Here is a 25842-nt window from a genome sequence, read left to right as displayed (position 1 = left end):
TCAATTTTGCAAATTTTTATTTCGAAGAGAAAAAATATTTTTAGAATGCAGTTATTTTTCAGTTCCTTCGGGTTTATAACCAGGTGTCTGATGTGGTTCTGAAAATTGATGTTTTTCATCTTCCATTGACTTTTCAACTTTGGTTTCAAGTATTTCCATATTTTTCAGGTTTGTTTCGTCTTTTCTTTTTGGTATCTCTGGTATAGGTTTACTAAAAAGTAGCTTATAAAAGAGTGTAGCTGTAATTGATCCAAGTAACGGTGCTAACCAGAATATCTGAAATTATCAAATACTTGAAATAAGGTTTAAAAATTTAATGAAAAAACATCGCACATATTTTTATAGAAATTGTGCCAGAAACATAATCCTCAAAATCCCCATATTGTTCTGGTTTTCATACAAATATCTATTTGCCACCAGTTATGTCTCATCTTGATGGCACGGAAATGAATTAATTATAGATTATTTTAAGAACTATTATCAGATGTTGATTTCTACTATCAATTTCTAGTTATATCAAAATTTAGACATAGTTTAATATACCTCTAATATGTATTTAATATACATGTAAGGTAAAATATAAAGGAATGAATTAAAAACTTAAGCACTTTTAAATAAAATTTAATCGGGACTCTAATCTGTACTTACTTCATGATGATACCAGTCGCCACTATATATTGATGCTGCCAATGTCCTTGCTGGATTCATGCCGCTTTGTGTTGATATTCCCTTTAAAAAATAACACGAATAAAACAACATAATAATTAACCTACGTTAATTGAATCATAAAATGAAAGTTAATATGTCTATGGTAAAAGTCGGTATATCTTCAAATAGAATAAATTTAATACTTTACCGTAACTGTTATAAGTAAGTTGTAAGTTAATCCTATTTTTATTGGACTTGTGTCAATATAGGATTTACATCGATGATCCCATACTCCACAATAGACTAAAATTAATAATACGGTTGTAAGAAATTCCATAAAAAATGCCTGTAAATCAAAATAAGTATTAAAAATAATAATAATAATAAATAGGTAGTAAAAAGATTCTACCTTTAACGAAACGATCAATGTTAAAATTCACTTAAAAATTAATAAATAGGCAACTGGTATGACGTAAAGGTTAAGTGTTTGTCAAATAATGACAAACTATTATACATGCATAACGTATATGTAATTCAAGTTGCCTATTTATTAATTTTGTAAGTTAACTTTAACACTGATCGTTTCATTGAATTAAGAATTTATTGTTTATTAACAAATATAAGAATTTTTCACCACTAACTCATGCCTTACTAATGGATTTTACACCAAAGAAAACACATTCCATGAGGTTTTAGCAAAAAGCGAGCGGTTTCTTTCATCTTTTACTGTACGATATGTGTAAATACATCACAAGTATTTAAAATTTTGTATGTACGGCTTAGAAATATTGACGATGATTTTAAAACAAAAATGGGTAGCGAGTTGATTATTTTCATCTTTAAAATTCTAGAGAACGGCCAACTCATTTGGAATTCGTGGAAGGAAACGTGAATGAAGTTTTCTGAGGACATCTTCTACCTACCATTAAAATATCTTCATGACTTCAATTTATGACTTTATTAGACTACACTATTTATTTTTATTTTTGACAAACATAAAAACATATCAATATTACCTGCGTTTTATTGAAACGATAATCTATAAAGTTAACGCATGCTTTGTCATGAAATTTGGTTTCAGGCATTGTGACCTACAAAAATTAAAAAAAAAAAAATTATTTTGCAATTGAAAAGCGAGGACAATTATATTTAACAACACATTAATTTTGGTCTTAAATAGGGGCCTTTAAAATATAATTACTATACTTTCTTTACCTATATACTTTGTGACAAACATGAAATTTTTACCTTTAATAAATAATATCCAAGTATTGCTCCAATAAACTGCGCCAGCATATATATAGGAGCAAGTAATACTGGTAACGCACCATAAATTACAGCCCAAATAGTTACAACAGGATTCATAAATGCACCAGAAACGTGTATAAATGCCTTAAAAAATAAATGCTAATTATGAACGGTAGTTATACATTTTTAGATTAGGATTTCATAATTTGTGGACTAGGATTTGAAATAGTACAAAAAAATGAAATTATAATAGGTACAATAATAATCTAATTGCGGGAAATATTAGGAAACATCATTAAGCTGTATGGATTATGGTATACCTATCCCCAAAAGTTATGAATAACGGTAAAGCGGTCAGGGACGTCGCCAGCCAATAGGCCAGAGGGGGGCAGCTTGAAAAATACAGAATATGAATTATCAAAGATCATTTTTCTAAAATTTCTAAAAAGACCAAATATAAAAAATATATGCATGCAGTCTTACCGCAGTTAGGAACATAACTATAGCTCCATAACCATAACCAATTAAGAACCAACTAGGGATATTTGCAACTTCACCTTCACTAGGTAGCGTTTCTTTACAAAATGACAAACAACCAAACATAATTAATAAACAAGTGCCCATAAATTCTGCCACGAAGAGTCCAACAATGTCACGCTTTGTTGCTGGAAGCGTCGACTTCTTGAAATCCCAACCTAATAAACGTGAAATATAATGATTACGTTTGAATCATCTAAATGGCCATTTTCAGATTATTCCGGCTGCCCCCTTATTGGTACGCACATGACTTCATCATGACTTTGTATTTAAATTATTTTAGTATACAAATGTTAACTCACATTTATATCTGGTTAATGATTCCACTTGCCAATTCGGAGCCATTTGTTTCAAATATAACTGATCTTTACATTCAAAATATTTTTGAGAAATTTTTGAAAAATATTAAATAATAGTTAGGTAATAACATATGATAATTTCTAAACTGTCAAATGCGACGTTAAGTAGCAGAAAATAAATCAGAGGTAGGTACTCGATAATTTTTTTAAAAATCATTCAGATAAATAAAAGGAAAATGATGGTCACACGCATGAGTACCCCTTTTGATGTAACGCAATTATGCTGTTAAAAAATGTATTGTCTGTAGGTTTGAGAGAAAAAATGTGTTGTTTGGTTAGTTAGAGCTTTAGAAATTCTGAAGCACTTACACGGATTTTGAAATTTCGGATATGAATCAATTAATCTAATTTTACCAAGGGTGCGATATAAACTAGGTGTGTCAGTTCATGGGCGTTGCCAAGAGGGGGGTAGCAGATAGAGGCAGCTACCCCCTTCTAGTAATTCCCAAAAATGATTCAAAGTCTACTCATTTGATTAAAAAATTTGTAATAAGTTTGATATAAATTTTCTATCAATGACATTATATACTTACTTGCATCAGGACTAAAATTGGTTAACTATGCACTAAGAAAAAATATACAATAAAATCTTGTCTTTTAATTAAATAAAAATTGAAAGCCTTTATTTAAGTTACTCTATAAATGTTTATTAATTCATAATTACACCGAAAAAGTAAAAATCTTATGTTGTGTAATATCCAGAAACATTTGGTTTTTGGTATCGTAAATCGGTACATAAAAAATTTTATTTCATAAATTATTTTACACCATACTTTTACGATTTTAGTTATAAAATAATCTTCGGATATTTTATGCTCGAAACAATGTTCCATATTAAACAAAATTTTGATTTTAAACATGGAACTGGTATTTAACTTGTACGCAGATCATTATTGAATTTTTCTTTCCTATTTTATTTTTTAGGTTTAGGTGTTCCACAAAACACCATATAAATAATCGTAATTAGAGCACCAGCTAAATTTGGAGCAACCCAGTATACCTGAATTATAAAACGTGCCATTATTATCATTGTTAATTATTGTGTAAAATTATTCTTTTCTTACCCAATGAAAATTACCCCAGCTTTCATCATCTACTCCAAGTAATGCAGGTCCCAGTGTTCTAGCTGAATTCATACTACATCCAGTATATTGTTAGGCCCTGGACGGCGTTATCCTTAAAATAGTGGTTCTAATACACTAAATCAATCATATTTTTAAGTAAAAACTATTTCTTAATTATAAACAAAGTTTTGTTTAATAATATTATTATTTTTTATATATTTATTTAAACTGACATAAATTTAATAATTTTGCTGACGAGTCAAATATTTTAAAATTAATACGTCATGATAACCAATATTTTGGCCCACAATCAACGGTATAAAAAGTCGATGTAAAATTATTAAAGGTATGCAGTAATTATTTAACCTTGTTGATCAAGCAGAATCGAAGTCAACAACATATTAATAATTAAATCAAACAGTATTATTAGTGCAATAAAATATTTGTTATAAAAGAATCAAAAGTGTTGGTTATTTATTCTACAAAGGATTTATGACACCACTCCTATTTCTAAATACAAAGACCTTCGCTGCAACAATTAACAAGTGGAACACAACATAATTAGTGGACAGCGGTGGAATTCAACACGGTTGAAGAATTGACAGGAGATCAATTTAGACTTCAAGCGGTTCACTTTTGTGATTTGGTTGAATAACGAACCTACAGGTCAGTAAAATTTTCAATATACTTTGATGTTTTCAAATTCCCAAAACTCGGTTCCCCATAACAAGGTTGTATAGTCCTGCATCATTTTCCTATTCTCTCTTTTTCTAAACTTTTACTTAAATTTTTTTTTTTAAACATGCTTTGTAACATTTTCGACACGACTTACCCCTACACTTGTCTGGTAATATCGTCAGACAAGTCAATCTTAAAACAACAAACTTATAAAATTAAACGGCTTCCTAATAACGCGACACGAAAAAATGTTCTTAATACAGAACGACTCCCCAATAAAGCAACTCAAAGAAAAAACCACCCCTTATATGTTCTTCATACAGAACAACTCGTTAATAACATACAAGCAAATATTCCCCTAAGTGTTCTTCTCACAGAACGGCCCCCTAATAGCGCGATAAATGCAAATAATCCCCTACATGTTCTTCGTACAGAACGACTTCCCTGTATCGCGAATTATAATAAACGCCCCTCGATAAACGCCCCATACCCGCTCGATGAAGTCAAATTTCCAGCGAATTTAACAAATACTTTTCTCAATACGACGCACCTTGTTAACATTACACAAAGCATGGACTTTCTTAAAACTACTAAATTCAAACGAAAAAAAAAAAATCCCTTTCAAATCACGGCCCTTATCTTGTAGCTTAAATCATGAAATAATATACGCTCAACCTACACATTTTTTTTCTCTATCTTATCTCTAAACAATCTCCTATCTTAAACATCATCCTATTTTAAAACCCTAATCCAAATTCCCAAACGAGAACATTAAATTATGCAGGAAGTTTTACTGAATTTGGATATAGCCAACCAAATTCTTGAAGGAAACTGTGAAGTGTAATTGTTCTCGGAACCATCAAATGGAGAACCCAGAAACTTGTCGAAGTTGGAAGTGGATATTAAGCCATTGGTCACTGGAATCACAATTTATAATGGAAACAACGTATACACTACATACGCCCCCCCCCCCGTTACATTATATCTTATCTTCGATTTACCCTCCCTGGCGTCTTGCTGAATGACGACATTTATGGATAGAAGCAACGTATTTATGGCATCTCAAAACCAAATACTTCAAAACCTTCTACCATATGTTAGAAAAACTTCTGAGTGTATTCCTAAACCGACCAATGCAGTTCGACAACGACAACAAGTAATGGAAAATTCAAAATGGTTCACATTTCTTCAACCCCTCGATATTCAACTCTACTAAACCAAAACAAAGATCCAAACTCAAAATATACAATTCTACTACTACAACTAAACCTCATCAACAATCATCGTCAAGAATTCAAGGACAATCATATTTATTATTATTAATTTTTTTTTTTTTTGCAAAATTGCACAACTGCAAAAATTTTTTTTTTCAAGTTCACAAATATTTTTACAAATATTTTATTACTCATATTTTATTACTCATTCATAGTAAAACTAATTTTTGCATAGTTGCAAAACTATTTCATTCATTTTATCACGTTTCAACTAATCATTTACTATTTGTAAAATGAAATTGTAATATTTAATAACTTAAAATTTTTCTTCCTAAACCAAATTCATTTAATTTACGAACAATTTCATTATTCATCAAAATGTAAATTTCAAATTTTTGTTATTTTTTATGATTGATTTAACGAAGTTATCCTTATGGTTTTCCAAGTTTTTATTTTGTAAATTTTTAATTTTTTCTCTAAGGGATAACTTTACTTCTGAGTTAGATGAAAAATAATTTGCAATTATTTTCCCTCTAAAAAAAAGTCGGAAGGTGTGTTAGGCCCTGGACGGCGTTATCCTTAAAATAGTGGTTCTAATACACTAAATCAATCATATTTTTAAGTAAAAACTATTTCTTAATTATAAACAAAGTTTTGTTTAATAATATTATTATTTTTTATATATTTATTTAAACTGACATAAATTTAATAATTTTGCTGACGAGTCAAATATTTTAAAATTAATACGTCATGATAACCAATATTTTGGCCCACAATCAACGGTATAAAAAGTCGATGTAAAATTATTAAAGGTATGCAGTAAATATTTAACCTTGTTGATCAAGCTAAATATACAAAACAAAATATTTATAACACAACAGTATTATTAGTAAAATTAAATATTCGTCTCTAAGAAAAAACAAAAGTGTTGGTTATTTTTCTACAAGGATTTTCCTGATTAATCCTTTAACAATAAACAATCAGGTGGTGGCAGCCTCTTCCCTGGACCATACCAAAACCAGTTATATAACAATATTCACCCTTAACCCAAATAAACGCAAAAATTATAAATAAATAAGTCTTTATTCACATAAAATAGCTATGTATTTCTAAAAATCGATCTAGACGCAGAACGATTCATGAAAAATTCGTCTGGCTAACGAGTAACCAACCACTCGATGTAGCTAATGGATAATTTCCATTTTAATCTATATGCTCATTTACTCAAATAAAGTTTAAAAAGTATTCGAATTATTTGAAAACTTGAATATCCGCTTGGGATCGAACGCTATTCGTAATATTTCTAAATTTAAAACCCTGGTTACCATCAAAACGGCAAGTGTAGTGATACCGAATCCAAATTTCAACGGCGTTGAACCTCCTTTTGTAGCTTGGCGTGGATCCCACACACCGCAACAAACCAAAATTAAAATTGAACTAGAAAAAAACTCGGCTAGGAAACCCTAGAACACAAAAATCGTTTGAAATTAATAAACAAATAATATTTTTTTGGAGAAAAAGTCAGATACACATACACTGCGGTCAAACTTATAACATTCCTCTTTTTGGTTCCGGAGTTAAAAATTATTTATGAATATTATATAAATTCATATTTAATGAGAATTGAAAAAATAAAAAACATATACCAGGAATTGAACCTGCAATTTATGAGAAGTGTCTTACACAAATGTGCAGTTTTTTCCACTCGACAAACCTCCCGTTCTTACCTGATACCAATTAAAATCTGGGTGTACTCTAGTAACGCAAAAGTCTTTATGATATTTTTCAGGTACCAATAACTACAAAAGAATTAAAATAATTTATGGTTGGAATTGAAAGTTTAAAAATTTTAACTTATTTTATGTTTTAAAGTTTGTTTTTATAAATGATTTAGTTATCAAATATAATTAAAACGTGGCGTTTGTAAATTTCCCGAGTACGCAGATTTTTGAGCTAAAAATGTTTGTTTTGATATCCTCTACAACTGCCAGTAATTTCTCCGTATGGTTTGAAACGACATGTACCTATGTACCCCTGTTTTAAGTTGAACGCATCGAAAAATCTTGTTGCCCTGCCCCCCAAACCACTTTTTCTTATAAATTAATACAGCGCCTGTCCTGCATTAATTAACAATTTTTTTTTTTGGTTTTATGAGATAGGATTATTATACCTCCAATGCCTACAGTACACGATTTTACCTTTGCAAACCAAAATCCACCTATTGATCCAATACACTGGCAGATAATATAATATGGTGCTAATAAAATCGGCAATCCACCAAGAATACTAGCACAAATAGTTACACCGGGGTTCAAATGTGCTTGAGAAATATGTCCAAATGTCTGAAAAAAAAAATTATTGAACTTTTACTTGATTGATGAAAAATCAAAATATTTTTACAGTTAAAACTTAGTTAGAAATTATATTATCCAATTTCAATTCAGTAATTCGGAATCGAAGTACAGTCTTTATTCAGAGTGCGTACAAATTTCTATATTTAAGATTAACAACATACAGTGATTATCAACATGACTGCCATTCCAAAAGCAATACTTGAAATAAAATGCGGTACATTAGTCTTTAACGAACTTAAATCTCCCATACATCCAAACATCAATAAAATTGCAGTGCCAAAAACTTCTCCTAAGCCCATTTGAATGATTACCCATCGTGGCGGCAAGTCTGCTATCATGTTCTTCAACTCTGTAATCAAAACGGTCAAATGGGGAAAGTACTGTTTTCATATTTTGCCTATTCTATAGTTCAAAATGCAGGTTCTCAAACGATTCTTGCTGTAAATAAACTCTCGGGAATTATCAAAAAATTTTTAGCATGCGTGTCTTACAGTGGTCAAAACTGTTTATAAAACTTATTTTAGCTATTTAAAAAGCGATGAATTTACATAGAATATCCGCGTAGTTTTATGCCACGCCGTTTTACTTTTTAAAACCTCATTTTTTTTTTAAAGTTTAACTACTAGGAATTTTAATTCGTAGTTCGAAAACAAAAGATCAGACTTTCCTACATATTTTAAGGAAATCTATCTGAAATAGTTTGCTTTTACCGAAGAGCTGCAGAGGGCAAATTTTCAATGGCTACAAATTTTAATAAGTTTTACTTACCCCCATAAAAGGGCTTTAGGGCTGTTTGCTTAACCTAAATATTAAATAAAATGGGTTTTCGGTGACTTTTTGGTACAATTCGTTAGTAATTTTGCATTCGTTGGTACCTAATCCCAAAAATATTAAACTTACTCCATCGTTCTGGAGCTAATGTTGCGACCATTTCCTCCATGAGAGTATTAATTTAAATAAATATAAAAATATCAAAATAATAAATTTTTCGAATTTAAAAAAATAGCTGTAACTAAACTAAATCTTTTATCTATGGCTGTAACATTTATAGTTCATATATGGTTCATATGACAGATGTATGCGCCATTAAATTTTTGTTTCGAAGAAATTAATCATAGTAAGCTTTTTGGTAGCTTGATAAACCAATCGGCGAATGAACATGGTAACACAATATAAAAGTAAAAAAGTATAAAATTCATAGAGCGACCTCTCTCGTTCTAGTAGACTGCAGGTGTAGGTGACCTGCTTAGACAATCCCTAATTACCCCGTATTATTTTTTTGTGGAGACGGAGTGCTTATATTCTAGGATATGGTAGTTAAAAAAATCTATGATTCCTAGCCGCCTGCCGTGTAGTAAATATAAGCTCCTGAGTCGAGCTCCTGATGCTTTGACCTAATATCACCCTAAAATTACTTAATATTGTTTCAAAATTGAAATTAGGCAGTTAAAAAAAAGAAAATTTATTTAAATAAAATTGGACTAGATTTTTGCTGAAAACTTTTGGTCCTTATTAAAGGACGTGTTTCAAACGGGAATATGCCTTGAAATCGCTATACTTTATTTTTTTTTTTAATTTGAACGGAATATTGTTTTTATTCAATTTGCATAAAGTGGATGATAAAAGGAGTAGAAATTAAAATCTAAAGGTATAGAAGCTTTATTTTATAATTGTTAGTTGATAACAAATACCTATTTAACAAAGCAATAAACATTTATTGCATATTTTTTATTATTAGCGCCTTATTAATATTTATTTAAAATTACAGATTGTATATTTGTTAGTATTCTAAACACTCAAAAGAAATTTCGTACATATCCAGGTTTCTTCTTGGACGTTACATTGTTTATTAAAAACCATTTTTGTACACCTGAAGAAACGGGATAATTGCATAGATATTGAAAAAAATTATTTAATTATTGATGAGCGTAAAATATTTTTTATTTCTATAATTTTTTAAGAATTTATTTCAATTGCTTAGATTATAAAATTGAGCGCTTCCTATTTTTCTTATCGATGGTCTGTCTTCATCTGTAATGTATTCTGCAATATTTTTAGCTTTGTTAATAGCTACAGGTCCACCATAGAACATCGTATAGATAAATGTGGCAAGAGCTCCAGCTAAACAAGGCGCAATCCAATAAATCTATAAATTATAATTCAGAACTTTTATATGTATATAATATATAATGATCCCTTTTTCACCACAAAAATGACGCAGTTTCACACTCACGAGGCGAAAACAAAACGTTTGTTTTATAAGCAAAAAAAACCCAAATTTAGTAGGATTATATACTTGGTTTATCAAAATTGGATAAAATTTGGATGTGATAGAGCAAAATTAAATTTTTTGGATTCTGATGACGTCATAAAGTTAAAAAATTCGATATTTTTGGCAACACAGGCAAATTTGATCCGATGTTATTGAAATTTTTTTTGAAACCCACTAATTTTGGGTCGTTCTTTTCAGTTGTGATGTCAATTCTTCGCTAGCTATCACCTATGTGCTTAGTTCCGGGACCAGGACTGCACATTCTTGAAATCTATTAGGGCTATATTAATTTTGACCACAGATTTGAAAAGTATGACCCAAATTTAGTAGGAATACATACTTGATTTTTTCAAAATTGGGTAAAATTTGGATGTGATAGAACAAAATTAAATTTTTTGGATTCTGATGACGTCATAAAGTTAAAAAATTCGATATTTTTGGTAACACAGGCAAATTTGATCCGATGTTATTGGAATTTTTTTTGAAATTCACTAATTTTGGGTCGTTCTTTTTAGCTGTGATGTCAATTCTTCGCTAGCTATCACCTATGTGCTTAGTTCCGGGACCAGGACTGCACATTCTTGAAATCTATTAGGGCTATGTTAATTTTGACCACAGATTTGAAAAGTATGACCCAAATTTAGTAGGAATACATACTTGATTTATCAAAATTGGATAAAATTTGGATGTGATAGAACAAAATTAAATTTTTTGGATTCTGATGACGTCATAAAGTCAAAAAATTCGATATTTTTGGTAACACAGGCAAATTTGATCCGATGTTATTGGAATTGTTTTTGAAACCCACTAATTTTGGGTCGTTCTTTTCAGCTGTGATGTCATTATTTCGCCAGCTATCACCTATGTGCTTAGTTCCGGGACCAGGACTGCACATTCTTGAAATCTATTAGGGCTATGTTAATTTTGACCACAGATTTGAAAAGTATGACCCAAATTTAGTAGGAATACATACTTGATTTATCAAAATTGGATAAAATTTGGATGTGATAGAGCAAAATTAAATTTTTTGGATTCTGATGACGTCATAAAGTTAAAAAATTCGATATTTTTGGCAACACAGGCAAATTTGATCCGATGTTATTGAAATTTTTTTTGAAACCCACTAATTTTGGGTCGTTCTTTTCAGTTGTGATGTCAATTCTTCGCTAGCTATCACCTATGTGCTTAGTTCCGGGACCAGGACTGCACATTCTTGAAATCTATTAGGGCTATATTAATTTTGACCACAGATTTGAAAAGTATGACCCAAATTTAGTAGGAATACATACTTGATTTTTTCAAAATTGGGTAAAATTTGGATGTGATAGAACAAAATTAAATTTTTTGGATTCTGATGACGTCATAAAGTTAAAAAATTCGATATTTTTGGTAACACAGGCAAATTTGATCCGATGTTATTGGAATTTTTTTTGAAATTCACTAATTTTGGGTCGTTCTTTTTAGCTGTGATGTCAATTCTTCGCTAGCTATCACCTATGTGCTTAGTTCCGGGACCAGGACTGCACATTCTTGAAATCTATTAGGGCTATGTTAATTTTGACCACAGATTTGAAAAGTATGACCCAAATTTAGTAGGAATACATACTTGATTTATCAAAATTGGATAAAATTTGGATGTGATAGAACAAAATTAAATTTTTTGGATTCTGATGACGTCATAAAGTCAAAAAATTCGATATTTTTGGTAACACAGGCAAATTTGATCCGATGTTATTGGAATTGTTTTTGAAACCCACTAATTTTGGGTCGTTCTTTTCAGCTGTGATGTCATTATTTCGCCAGCTATCACCTATGTGCTTAGTTCCGGGACCAGGACTGCACATTCTTGAAATCTATTAGAGATATGTTAATTTTGACCACAAATTTGAAAAATATGATCCAAATTTAGTAGGATTACATACTTGTTTTGCCAAAATTGGGTAAAATTTGGATGTGATAGAGCAAAAATAGTAGCCTTACGTATACATTGGTTTATCAAAATTGCCATATATGTTACTTTTTGATACCTTTTATTGAACAGCGACTATATTAATAGTAATTACAATTTTAATCCAATTTTGTTTCTATTACTCTGTATTATTTGCTTTATTTATATATTTGCCTCTTAATAATTAATTTTTAGATTTTCATTTCCTTACCCAGTGAGAATTCCAACTATTATTAAAAATTGCCGGTCCCAACGATCTTACTGGATTCATGCTTCCTCCTGTGAATCGTACCTTTAAACATAGATATATTCAATAGCACAAATTAAAATCTTAACTTTTTCATTTAAATATCTTAATTTTTAAGTCATATGTTTCGAAAAACCTCGACTATAGACCAAATTCGTAAAGCGTCATGGATGCGTAATATTCCACCAATGTGTGAGGGCGAGTAACAATTAAAAAATGTATTTTGAATATTTACCGTTGCTAAAGTAAGACAAAAAACAGCAAACCCAAGTTTAAGTGGCAATGAATCCATTCGAGTTGTATTTCGATGGTCCCATAAGCCACAACAAACGAAGACCCAAATTAGTGTTGCGAAAAATTCTATCAAGAAACCCTAAAATTAAAAATTTTGTTCATAAAATGAGAATTGATGTGCTTAAAACCTGCTTCGAATGCAAAAAAAATCATTCAAATTTTCCCCAATTGCTGTATATTATGCCCTATTGATATATTTTCTATATATTATGACGCAACTGCCATATTTTGAAATTGAAGCGTAAAGTATGAAATGCGGCTAGTGGGTTTTTCCCCATTAAAATTTCGCTATGAGAATGTTAGTACTTTCTATTTATTTATGGATTAAAAATAGAAAATTCATACAAGTAATGTGTAAAGAATTTTTTGGGGATAGAGTGATTGAAACCATTGATTAATTTAATAGTCCTCGGAATTCATCCTGTTAAATAGCGTAGTTGCCGCATTCTTTCGTTGACGAAAAAATAATTACATAAGTATACCTACTGTGGCATTGATATTTAACTATAAAACGTGTGTTTATTGAACAGAACCGATCAAGATTTTTTTAAATAATATAATTATTAATTTTTTTATGATTTTTCAAGGACATAAAATATATTTTGTAAAAATAGGTTTTATATAAGTTTTTTTATGAATGAATTTGTAGAAGGAGGTTTAATGTTTTATCTTGTTCGAAATTTCTAATTTAAAATTGTTTCTAGAGTTTCATTTATGATTAAATAAATATATCAAGACTCTTGCAAGCAAATCTTATAATATGCAAGACCAAAACTAGGCATAGAAAAGTAAAATTAATATCAAGATTGAATATGCCAAATGAAGACTAAATAAATATACCATACTAGACCTAAAATTCATATTTTTTCAATGGGTATAACCACTGGAAAATAAATTCAAAAATGGATGTATTATAAAGAATAATAATTAATGTACCGATTTTAAATTCGTCTTTGTTTTTACTTCCTCGTTGTGAATAAAGCTTGTTTCCCAAGTATTATCTAAAAACATATTAGTGACCCAAAGAACTTCGTTTTTAATTAAAGACAATTAATTTCTTATTTCTCATGTCGCCTGGAGTGTATTTGAGATCCAAAACAAGTAGCATGCTTTTTATATGATTCTTTGATATTTGTAACTAACTAAAACTTATTTGTTTAAAAAAATTACCTGCAACCACGAGACTTCAGGCCGTAAAGTCGTAACACAAAAGTCGTCATCATACAGAGAGTCAGGTAAGATAGCCTGAAAAATAAATAGAAGTATTACAATCGAGAAGGCGCATGAAATGGGCATTAGGGATATTTTGTTGAAAAAGTATTGATTATAAGAATATAATTACCTATTTTTATTAACGAATGAATGTAAGATCTCCTTACTCTTAGTGCAATAATTAACTGAATTTTTTCAGTTCATATTACGCAGTCGCGTTTTTTGATTTTTTTAATTAGTTTAAAAAAAAGTATATGAAAGAATATATCGAACAGTGTTTACCTTTAATATGCCAAATCCAAGTATACATCCAAGGACTTGTGCTAAAATGTAAATTGGTGCCATTAGTATCGGAAATGTACCATACAATGCAGCACATATAGTTACAGCAGGATTTAAATGACTCTGAGAAATATGTCCAAATGACTAGAAAAAAATGCGTTTACGTTTTAATTTAGAGTACATTTTTTTTTTATTATTTGCATTTTATTACCGTAATTAATGCCACTATTACCATTCCGAAAGCAAAACTATAATGAAAATGGGTTATCATCGATCCAGTATCAATACACCCCATACATCCAAAAAATAAATAAAATGCTGTACCAAAAAACTCTGCCATAAACATCACTATTATATCTCGAGCTTTAGGTTTTTCTGTATTTACGCCCATCGCTGTAATATCATTAAAAAAATCTTATTGCCATAAATGTACGACTTTTTTTAGCTCACGACCTTAACGAGTTCTAGGACATGAATATTATTTATCTAATATTATTGTTGTTCAACAAATTAGTGTTATTTAATCCTCAAAATATCGATTCGCTTTAAGGAAATTGCTAATGTCATTGTCAATTAACTTCTCTAAAGCAATTTTTTCAATCAAAAATATAATTTCAAAGATTGTCCTGACATTGTATGGAAATCTGCTAATAAAATATCAAACTTACAAAATATTTTTAGGCTCACTCTTTGTTTAACATTCTCCAAAAATTGCCAGCAGTTATTGGGGTAGTATTATTATTTTCTCCTTATTTAAAAACATAATATATTCCTTTAACAATTTTATTTTCAAATGCCAAATTCAAAATATTGAATAGAATAATTACCTTATAATTACTACCAAAAAAAGAACACAAATCATAGTTGGCTTGTAATTAAGCGCTAAAATTTGGAATTCAATCTGAGTTAGGCTAGTTATCAAAAAAAAAAAAAAAAAAATCGAAATTTTTGATCCGCAAGTATTTTAAATAATTTATTTTTCATTCACTAATAATATTATATAAAAAATTTGTTTAGTCTGTTTTTTACTGTCCACGCGATAATTTTCTTATTCTTTTATCAAATTCCATGATTTATCCATCATTTTCAAGCTTATAATGCTGGTTAATTAAGAAAAATAGACTCTCGATCTAAAAATATACCACTTAAGAAAAAACAGGCTAGAAAAATAATATTTAGATTTAATTTTGTTCATTATGTAATTTGTATATCATATCTGTAATAAAATTGCCTATAAATAAAAAGAAAGTAAATTATCACTTATATATTATTTCTCTTGCCTGTTTTTTGCCACGAGTATGGCACTGCGGAAGGCCTCATGTGTCGAGTTAGTAACAAATAAAAGCAGCTTCGAAAGGATTACGATTACTATATACTGCATTTGATAGTTTATATGGAGCCAACAATATTATTATTTCGGCTCTGGCTTAATATTGAGAACAAATCTAAAAATATTTAAAAGAAAAATTGATGATTTTTTCTAATTTGATGTGTACTTCTTATCAGTTATGAAAATGAATAGATTTGATTCTCTTTAGTTAATTTGTTCACCCTCTCAAAGGGATCAAATAAAAATGATTTGATGAAAAAAAGGTTATAGAAAATAAGTAAGAAAATCTTAATGTTTGTAAAAATTTTTAATTACTAAATTTTTTTTAAATATAATTAAACAATAAAACAATTTCTCACTATTTAACAAAGCATAATCAATATTTTTTATACATAATTATCGGCTAATGAATGTTCATTTAAAATTAAAATTTAATTAATTTGGCACTCAAATTATGATCAGATCCTTGATTGATTTCGAAAGGTTTCGATTATTAAAAAAAATTCGATTATAAAAACTAGGTTGTACTGCAGCTTTCGCAAATAAACTTGAAATTAACATACAATCTCAAGATTACGAGCATTCGCTATAAACGATTTATGAATCCATCCATAATGGATGCTCTGATGATGGTGATGGCTCTGGTGATGGCTCTGCTCAGATCATATCTGTATATTATCTGAATAATTTGTTGAATGTTTTAAGCGTAAGTTATTTGTATCCAAAATATTTTTTATTTTAAATTTGATTATCAAATGTCTCGTAATTATTTTGATTGAATTCTGATTGTCATTTATTTCTTAATGGTAAATCTTCAACTGTATCTGTTTCTTCATCATTCTTCGATTTACTAAATACCATCATATAAAACGATGTGGCTAAAACAGCGGCAAAGCATGGTGCTAACCAATATAACTAAAATTATAAAATTAAAAATTTAATAGTTGTTGACAACATTATCTCTAATTAATAACACCTTACCCAATGATAATTCCAGAAGTTATTAAATAATGCTGGCCCAAAGGATCTTGCTGGATTCATACTGCATCCAGTTAAAGGACCCTTTAAAAACACGTTTATGTAAGTAAATAATTTATATTGAAATTAATTGTATTTATAACCAAAGAGATTGGACGAGTATTTATTAATCGACGAAATTTAAGTGTTCTGTTTCTTCTGGAAGATCTCGATGGACTAATATTTTCCATTTTGTGTGGTTTTATAGTACAAATTGAAAGATTCCACTTTAATTTTGATATTTTTTTTACTGTAGTTGAGATGTAGGGGCTCAAAGCTTTAATATAGGCCATAATAAACGTCTTCAGGAGCGTTCAACTAGCATATTTTCTTTTCAAATAAATGTGTGCTGGCTTTTTTTTTGGGTAGTTCTTTAAAAATATAATAAATGCCTTCAGTGACTTTTCCTGTCTGATGATAATATACCGAATACATACTTCAGAATATCTCAAATCTCAATCTACTCATATTTCAAAAACCTAAATTTTTAACAATTTGTACAACAGAAACGCGAAATTTGATGAGTTCTTTCTAAAATAGGTAGGGAGGTAAGTACGGGTAGGTTAGGTTGAAGGGTTCGCCCAGCAATGCTGATATTCACTAGGGGATCTGAGACTATTGTTAGAGTAGGTTAGTAATAATAGATTGATATTTTCGATATTTACCACAAGTAAGGCAAGTGACGTGATAGTGAACCCAAATTTTAATGGGAGTGAATCCATATGAGCGGCACTTCGATGATCCCATACACCACAACAGACTAAAATTAAAACTGATGTTGCCATTAATTCAATAATGAAACCCTAAAAATCAGAAAATAAGAATTAACTTTTTTTATGTCTTAAAGGAAAACAAATCCTTTTTTACAAATCCTACGAAAATTAGCTTCATTTTGCACAACAAATAAATGATGGAGAGAATAAATAATAAAAACAGAGCAGATAAGATAATTCGATTTCGATCGTTCGATAAAAGCAAGTAGGTATTATTTGGATAACATACTAAAATTTTATCAAAATTCTTTTAGAAACCAATTTTGGGCAAATCCCCATCTAAAATGGCCCTCTGCAATAATTAAGTAGTAGTAACTTCAATTTTGGTCAATATTAAATATATTTTACCGTAATGGTACAAGGATAGAATATAAGTTAACGATGGATATATATGTTGATTCAAAATTGATTAAAATATAAAGATGTTTTATCTAAATAATACCTCCTTATTAATTAATAAAAATTAATTAATTATACATTTATGAAATTTAATTCATATTTATAATAGACAGTTTTTAAATGAATATTATTTAATTAAATTGTAAATAAATATATCAATTACTTATTTATAAATCTACTAAATTAAAACGTTGCAGTTGTTAATTTGTTATCAATTAACGTATTCCATTAATTATATATTACGATTCAATGACTCATTGACTCATTCATATTTTAAACAACGCATTTGTATGTTACTACGACTAGTCGGCGACTTTGAGAATGTTGCCAGTACCTAAATAAAGTTAATTGGAAAGCGGCAAGCACAAACTTTTGTTCCCGTGGTAAATTCATCAGTTTTTGTGCTGAATAAAACATAAAAAAACGGTCCGGAAAGCTTTGTTTTCGTTATAACTCTGTCAATTTTTATGTAAATGGTTTGAAACTTTTGTAATTTCACGGTTTTTGATAGTATTTCAAAAACTGTACGATATACTTGTTTAAAAAAACGCCTTATTTTTCAGTTATTTGACTTTAAATACTTTGAATTTCAATCGCTAATAACTCGAAAAGTATTGACTTTTCTGTTTTTGCTTAGAATTTTTTCCTATATCGATCCCGTTGTCATTTTCTGCATAAACTTTTCCACCCCCGATAAGGGGTGGCTCCCACTCTCTGAGCAATATCGCACAAAATTTTGTTTTTAATCCTCGAACGGTGTCATAAGTTTGACCGCTATGTGTGTGTGTCTGTGTATTTGTCTGTCTGTGGCATTGTAGCGCCTAAACGGATGAACCGATTTTAATTTTTTTGGTTTCATTTGAAAGGTAATTTAATGGAAAGTGTTCTTATCTAAGTTTCAAGTATGAGCTTAGAGCTCCGTACTCGAAAAATCAGTCCGAAAAAAATTCCATTCCTTTGCGCTGAACCTCTTATTACGCAATATTTTAAATTATTTAGACTTTGTAATTCGAAAAATATGTTATTTCCCTGAAAGGTGTTGGTAGTACCTACATATTTATACTCTGTAACTCGAATTTGAAAAAGTACACTCTGTAAGTCGAAGTTAGTATAATGGCGTCGTAGTTTTTAAAATATTCTAAATCGAAATTTAAGCAATTAAATACTCTGTATCTCGAATTACTTGTTAAGTCAAAAACTCATTAACTCGAAATTTTTTTCATTTTCCTTAAGGTTCTAGTTATCGAAGTTCTACTGTGCAATATACTTTTTTGTAAAATTTAGCAATGAGATTGTGTGAATGCATTGTATAAAATACCGTAAATCTAGTTGTGTCTTAGAGAAATCATTAATATTTTACCTGTGACAAGGTGACTTCTTCATGTAACTTTGTAACGCACAAGCCTTGATAAAACAGAGAATCAGGTACAACAAACTGAAAAATAATAAGAAAAATTAATGGAAAAAAATAGATTTTGATTGTATGTATTACAATGTGTCGCATTTAAGATGAAGACACCCTCACATTTTCGTTATTTAGAGATGAAAATGAAACTATTTTAATTTTTTACTTTTTTGAGATAGTATTGAGTCCCTTTTCTTTCCAATAATGTCGTCTATAACAAAATATAATTTTACCTTTAATATACCATATCCGATTGTGCCTCCAATGATTTGCGATATACAGTATAATGGTGCTAATAATACAGGTATACCACCTAGCATGGCAGCACAAATAGTTACAGCAGGATTTAGATGTGCCTGGGATACATGTCCGAATGTCTGAAAAAAGAAAATATTAATGCAAATTTTGAGTAAGAATATTTAGTGCAACATATTTTGTTGAGTTTATATTTCATTAAAAGTATTTTATTTGTTCGTACATTTTATGTTGTCCTACAGTAATTTAGTGAGGGATTTTATACTTTTTTTGTAAATAAAAGATTTATCTGTAAATATTAAAATTAATTTTTCGATTAAAAATGTCTGGTTTTATAATGAAACGAATATTACCACAAAAATTTTATATAGGTCACATTGTGATATCCAAAAGGCTTGATACATGGAGTTGTTTAAGAATAGCACGATTGCTTTCTGAGATATCGCAATATTTGGATGGATTTTAGTCCGTATTTCAAAAACTATTCGACCAGTCATCAAATGCACCCGATTTTTGTATTTTTTGGGTCAAAATTACTTTATATACTGAGTTTTATCAAAATTGGACACACAAAAACTTTTTTGATTTTTTGGAATTTTTTTAAGGGGTACCCCTTTGAAAAAATCGAGAAATCGCGAAAAAATTTTTGTTTTGGATTTTAATTTAATGATTGGATGCAGAGTTTCTGAGATATTGCAATATTTGGATGGATTTTAGTCCGTATCTCAAAAAATATTCGACCAGTCATCAAATGCACCCGATTTAATTTGAAATCCATACCACCAAAAAATTTAAAATCCATAAAATTGTGAACAAAAGGGTGGATAAGTGAGGGCTATAACATGATAGTCTAAAGGAGAAATTGCCAAGAAAAGCGGATGGGTATCTGCTAGTAATACATAAAATTCACGAAATTGTAAAAAATTGCTGATGATAAATATTATTTATAAATTGAAATTTATGTACAGAGGTCAAAGTGATACACTTTACGTCTATCAACTCATTTAATATTCGTTATTTAATTGAAAATAAATTAAAATTTTTGAAAACAGGCAAAAAAAAAATTATATTCATATAAGGTAATTAAATAAATTTTTTAGAGATGTATAAAACTATAGACATACGTTCAACTTGAAGCGTTTGTTAAGTTCAAATTGAAGCTTTAATCGCACGATATTCAATCATTTGATAATTATTCAGGGCATATAATATTTTGATGTACTCTTACATTTGCTTAGTTAACAATTTTCAGGATACATTTACAATTCAATCGAAAAAAAAATCACAAACATGCAAATTATCTAAATGAATAAATCGCAAAGTCATTTCCATGAATACTTAAGTCAGTTCATATTTAATTCAAAATAAAATTAAAAATATTGTTTTTTTTGTTACTTATAGTTATGACGAGGTTGAATCAGATACGAACAAATAAGAAAAACAAGGAACATGGCCATTGACCAAAATTAATTGGGGAGTCGAACTGATTCATTAATATGTGCAGAATCACAATCCAAAAATATCACGAATAACTATTTCAAATATAATAGAAAAATAAATATACTATTTATTAAGGAAGAGTCTTTAAACTGTGTGATTCGATTCCAGCCATTTTTGAACCCCTCCTTCCCTCCATATACTTTTTGGAACTATGTCCCTTATAGCACGCTATCGTTACGATTTGTTTTCTGGTGGCGAGGTAAAACCAAAAATAGTCCAACAAAAAAAAACTACACCAAAAACCGACATGAAGGTTACCTAGGAAACTCAGACTTTTTCAGTCGATTCAGCTTGCCATTTCAAATTTACCATAACGAAGCCATAAACGCCATGTTTTCCTATAAGTAATCAATTATGCAAAGAAGCCAGAAAAAATTTTCTTACCGTTATTACTAACATTACTACCATTCCAAAAGCTAAACAACTCGTTAAATGACCAGCCATCGATGTTCTATCAACACCTCCCATACATCCAAAAAGTATTAAAATTGCAGTACCAACCATTTCTGCTGCACACATCGTAATAATTTCACGGCATGTTGGCATTTGTGATCTCATCATTCGCAAACCTGTAATATAAAAAGAAGTTGATTGATTTATAGGTAATACACATTTTTCGAAGATGATGTTTCATAGATAAAGCTTAGGCTAGGTTACTATAGTTTTAAGATTTACCTATTCCATTTAAAAGTGTTAATTGGCGACGAAAATAAATTATTTTGAAGTTTAGCTGTAGGTAGAAATACAGTCTTAACTAGAACCACCATAGTTCAAATTAAGATAATCAAAGTTCTGGGTTAGACCACCAAAAAGGTAATCTAAAAAGATAATTACGAAATTGAACCACCTTTAGTTTATTGAGAATTTACGGGACTACAGGAGATAGTATAACAATATAGCTGGACTTTAAAAATGGAGCTACTTCCACCTCGGGAAAAAATTCAACTCTAGTATCAAGTCACATCAAACAGAATCACAACTCAGTCATATAAGTTAATCCATTAATGGAGCTATTAGAATGTGGTCGTTCCTTTTAGTGTCGCGTATGTCATTTCGACTAGCAAATGATTTTACTGATTTTAGCAAACAGTTTTAGCAACTCTTTACAATATTAGAGTAGACAAATTTTGTACTAAAAGACTACTTATTAGATGTATGTCGGAGCTTCAACTCGGTTAATTAACCGTTCAATGAACAGTCAACCATTCACCAAACTTAATATATTCAACCATTCAATCAAACAGCTAGGCAAATGATTTGAATCGATATCGATTATCTACTTGCCTAGCTTAGTCACTTAAATTTAGCTCCACTCTCTGCCACCTGGAGCTGGAACATACTACTCTCAATATGGCACCGGTAAGCAATGATATTGTTGATTGTGTTTACCCCGAAAATTAATACCTTCAATGAAAGAGTGTAGCGACTACAAGTGGGTTCACTTTAAAAAACTGGTTTTCACGGGAAAAGTTGCAGTAGTCAGATACAAACTATGACGACAAAATTTCCGAAAGTCCTATTTCTCTGAGAGATACTGTAACAAGTCAGTGACCTTTCGATGATCAGCAACAATTTTCCTATACATTTGGAAATATTTTACTAAGTAACCTTGTATTGATATAAAAAATGTTAAAATTATTTTAAAAAATCGTTTGATGGAACACGTGGAGTCAATTGTATATTAAAAACAAAATATTGACGAATGAATATTTATATTTGCCATAATTATAAAGTTCAATAAATTATAAGCAATTTGATATTTACATTTAAAAATAGAAAGGTAAAGTTCAAAATTCGGATGGCAACAACACTGATATGAGCATGCAATTTTCTATGTAGAAGAGTCGATAGCAGTTTTATATCTTTATTATCTAAAGAAATAAATCTCTGCAGAGCAGTTGAAAAATAATAGTAAATTTTATTTTCTATTTTCTTTTCTTTACTTTTCTTATCAACCATAAAAAAAAAATTTTCAAAACCCAAACTGTTATTGGCATTTAACACGTTTAGCTCATTTTACAGCATAATAGCTTCATCTTTCATTTGTATCCGTCAAGTATTTACAATTTGATTTCTAATATATGTGATGAATTCATTAAAAACTACGATTGAACTGCGGACTGTCAGGTTCTAAATACCTCTTAAAGTAATTAATCAATTAGTTTTAATGATTTTAATTTATAATTATTTAATTGTTTTTTTTTTTACTTCCATATTCATACCATATACAATATATACTATTATACAATTATATACTAAGTGGGGTAGATAAGTGTGTGATTTTGAAAACGCTTTAAAACAAAAACTCATTTCTTAGGTTTTGAAATAAAAATTCTTGAAAAATTAAAAATGCATTATTCGGTTTTTTAATTTTTCAAGAACCCTCATATATCTGTTATTTTTTCAATCTCTTAAGAGATAATTCACTTAGCTAACGCAGTTTATGCGCTACAAATTTTTCGCTGTTTACGAAGAGTTCTTTTGCTCATATGTGGCCGTTGTTTTAGTACATCATAATCAATTTTTTTTTTATGAAACGTAATGTAAAAAATAGCATTTCAAAAATACCGCAATATGATTAAATTTATAAATGAATGTTTGTTTATGTTAAAAATTGACCCTTAGAAAATTGATAATGAGATATTTTTTAATAAATGTATCTTAAAGTATTCTTAGGTTCACAAAAAAAAAAACATATTGACGTATGGAAGATGAATGAAAAATACTTGCAAAAAATAATCAAATAATATAGATATGACGTTTTGCGTGAAAAGTGTTATTAGTTATCTCGTAGTAAAGGTGATCCAATTTGAGTGACCTTTATTAATCGAATATTAAGTATAATTATGAAAAATAAAATGATGATTAAATATGATAAATTATGTCAGCCAAATGGCGGACTCTGAACCTGCAGCAATTGATTTGTTCGAGGTAATATTCCATTATTTTTTCGCTGGTTAAGTTTGGGGGCCTACCCCGGTTATAAGTTGGCGAATTTAGATGCTCCAACGTGGGTGGTTTGCACAAAAATGAATCCAATGTCATATAAATTTTTGTCTATATCAATTAACCAATAACGTTGGAACACCAAAAAGGAAACATAAGCCAAGTTGTAGCCGAGATAATCCTCGAAACTTAACCCACGAAAAGGTAATCGAAAATTACCTTGAACGAATCAACTGCTGCAAAAGATCCAATGGAATATATTTGGCTGAAATCATTTTAATTAATTTAATGCATTTTACTAAATTAATACAATTAATAATAATAATTAAGATAATATTACATTTTGTGTTTTTTTTTCCAAATTAAAATTAAAAAACTCAATTTGATATGTTTCTTAATATATTGTACTTCGAAACTCAAAACGATAGAATAGAAGCTATTTTCATTGAGGCAGAAAAAGTTTTGTTAATCCTCACTTCCTCAAAATTTGAGACTTCGAGGAATGCAGAATTCGAAAATAATAAAATCTAAAGAAAAATTTTCTCCGAAACTATAAGAAATTGGTTGGTGACTTCGACTTAAGTTAATTCTTAATTTCATGCGATATTATTATTATCCGTTTTGTAGTAGGACTATAGGGGAATGAATAACTGGTATTTATTAAAATGAACTAGCCAGAATATTAAATGTCTTAAAATTTTTCCCTATGGCAATTAATCTCAGCATTTATAAATTTATTTTAAAATAGAAGATTGTTCTTTTCTTAAAAAAATTTAAATTTAAAGAAAATAGGGGAAGTCCTCTGATAGAGCTTTACATATTTGACTAAATTTTTGGGTTTTCGCGAAAAAGAACCCAAAATTTAGATAATTTTCTTTTTTGTATCCATATGAATCGCTTGTTAATTGGCGGCTGCTCGTTATTAAACTTTTTTTAAATATTATTTTCAAATAACTTTAAAATCCATCCATTGCATTGGTTACTTAAGTAGTTTCAAGAAAAGTGCAAATTTTCAAATTTCAAAATTTTTGACCGCGAAAAATTTTATAAGAAACCGTTTTGCTTCAAATTTAAAAGAAAATTTAGAAAAAGATTTTGTTTATCAAAAAAAATTTGGAAGAAAATCGTTAAAAAAGGAACGCAGGTATTTGAAATAATACCGGTAGTACGTTATAGTCTTAACCCTCATTATTGATTTTATAATATAACCATATTGGAAAATTAAAAGGATTCATAACTTACTATTTCGTTTAGGCATATTTATTAAATTCAATCACGTTCTTCCAGGAAATAAAAGGAAATGAAGAAAATACTAAACACAAAATTATAAACACTCTAATATTTAACCATGTATCCCAGGTCGTAAAAACACTTTTACAATATTTCCGAAACCTAATCCAAAATTAATGTTCGAATATTGAAAGGTTATTACTAACTAACTTAATTGTAGCAAAATAATTTTAGCACAACTATCAAATCGAACTAAACAATAAATAAATGAATATGTAAAATTATTGTTCATATATTCATACTATCAAGGATAGATCTTAGTCGGAGTTGAGTATGAAAATGGCGAGATAAAAAAAATATATATTTACGTACGAACAATCATAAAATTGAATATACATAATTTATCTGGTCAAATTAAACCAAAAAATAAGAGTGAAGGTACAAAAATTCGCATCTAACTCTCAAAGGTGGTTTGATTGTTCAAAGATCACAAAAACGGATAATTTGACCGGATAAAATATCCTCTTTCCACCAAATAGATGCGCCTCAAATGCACTGAAAAATTCATAAAAAAAGTTCAGGGAATTATTAGATTTAATTATATGTCTTTACCGCAATCACGGTTAATAA

General features: G+C 29.3%; 2 protein-coding genes across 2 annotated transcripts; both read right to left on the bottom strand.

The window, feature by feature from the left end:
* Positions 1 to 51: 51 nt before the first annotated feature.
* Positions 52 to 25474, bottom strand: LOC123292547. Its single transcript, XM_044873261.1, has 25 exons — positions 25225 to 25474; positions 21421 to 21605; positions 19515 to 19658; positions 19237 to 19311; positions 17370 to 17507; positions 16669 to 16749; positions 16485 to 16602; positions 14569 to 14750; positions 14358 to 14501; positions 14034 to 14108; positions 12805 to 12942; positions 12534 to 12614; positions 10075 to 10248; positions 9003 to 9036; positions 8264 to 8451; positions 7947 to 8090; positions 7476 to 7547; positions 7100 to 7211; positions 2736 to 2798; positions 2380 to 2591; positions 1897 to 2040; positions 1665 to 1739; positions 857 to 994; positions 649 to 729; positions 52 to 276 (listed from the first exon to the last, which is right to left on the bottom strand). Exons 1-25 carry the CDS (start codon positions 25238 to 25240, stop codon positions 52 to 54), a joined length of 3039 nt encoding a protein of 1012 aa, XP_044729196.1. The 5' UTR covers positions 25241 to 25474.
* Positions 3680 to 9115, bottom strand: LOC123291426 (aquaporin AQPcic-like). The gene is made up of 8 exons (XM_044871718.1): positions 9003 to 9115; positions 8264 to 8451; positions 7947 to 8090; positions 7476 to 7547; positions 7074 to 7211; positions 6786 to 6789; positions 3857 to 3945; positions 3680 to 3792 (listed from the first exon to the last, which is right to left on the bottom strand). Exons 1-8 carry the CDS (start codon positions 9040 to 9042, stop codon positions 3706 to 3708), a joined length of 762 nt encoding a protein of 253 aa, XP_044727653.1. The 5' UTR covers positions 9043 to 9115; the 3' UTR covers positions 3680 to 3705.
* Positions 25475 to 25842: the final 368 nt, after the last annotated feature.

The sequence above is a fragment of the Chrysoperla carnea genome, chromosome 2 (genome assembly GCF_905475395.1).
Source record: "Chrysoperla carnea chromosome 2, inChrCarn1.1, whole genome shotgun sequence".
In the NCBI taxonomy this organism is placed as follows: domain Eukaryota; kingdom Metazoa; phylum Arthropoda; class Insecta; order Neuroptera; family Chrysopidae; genus Chrysoperla; species Chrysoperla carnea.
The sequence above is the reverse complement of the archived record's forward strand: the minus strand, read 5'-3'. Positions and strand labels throughout refer to the sequence as shown.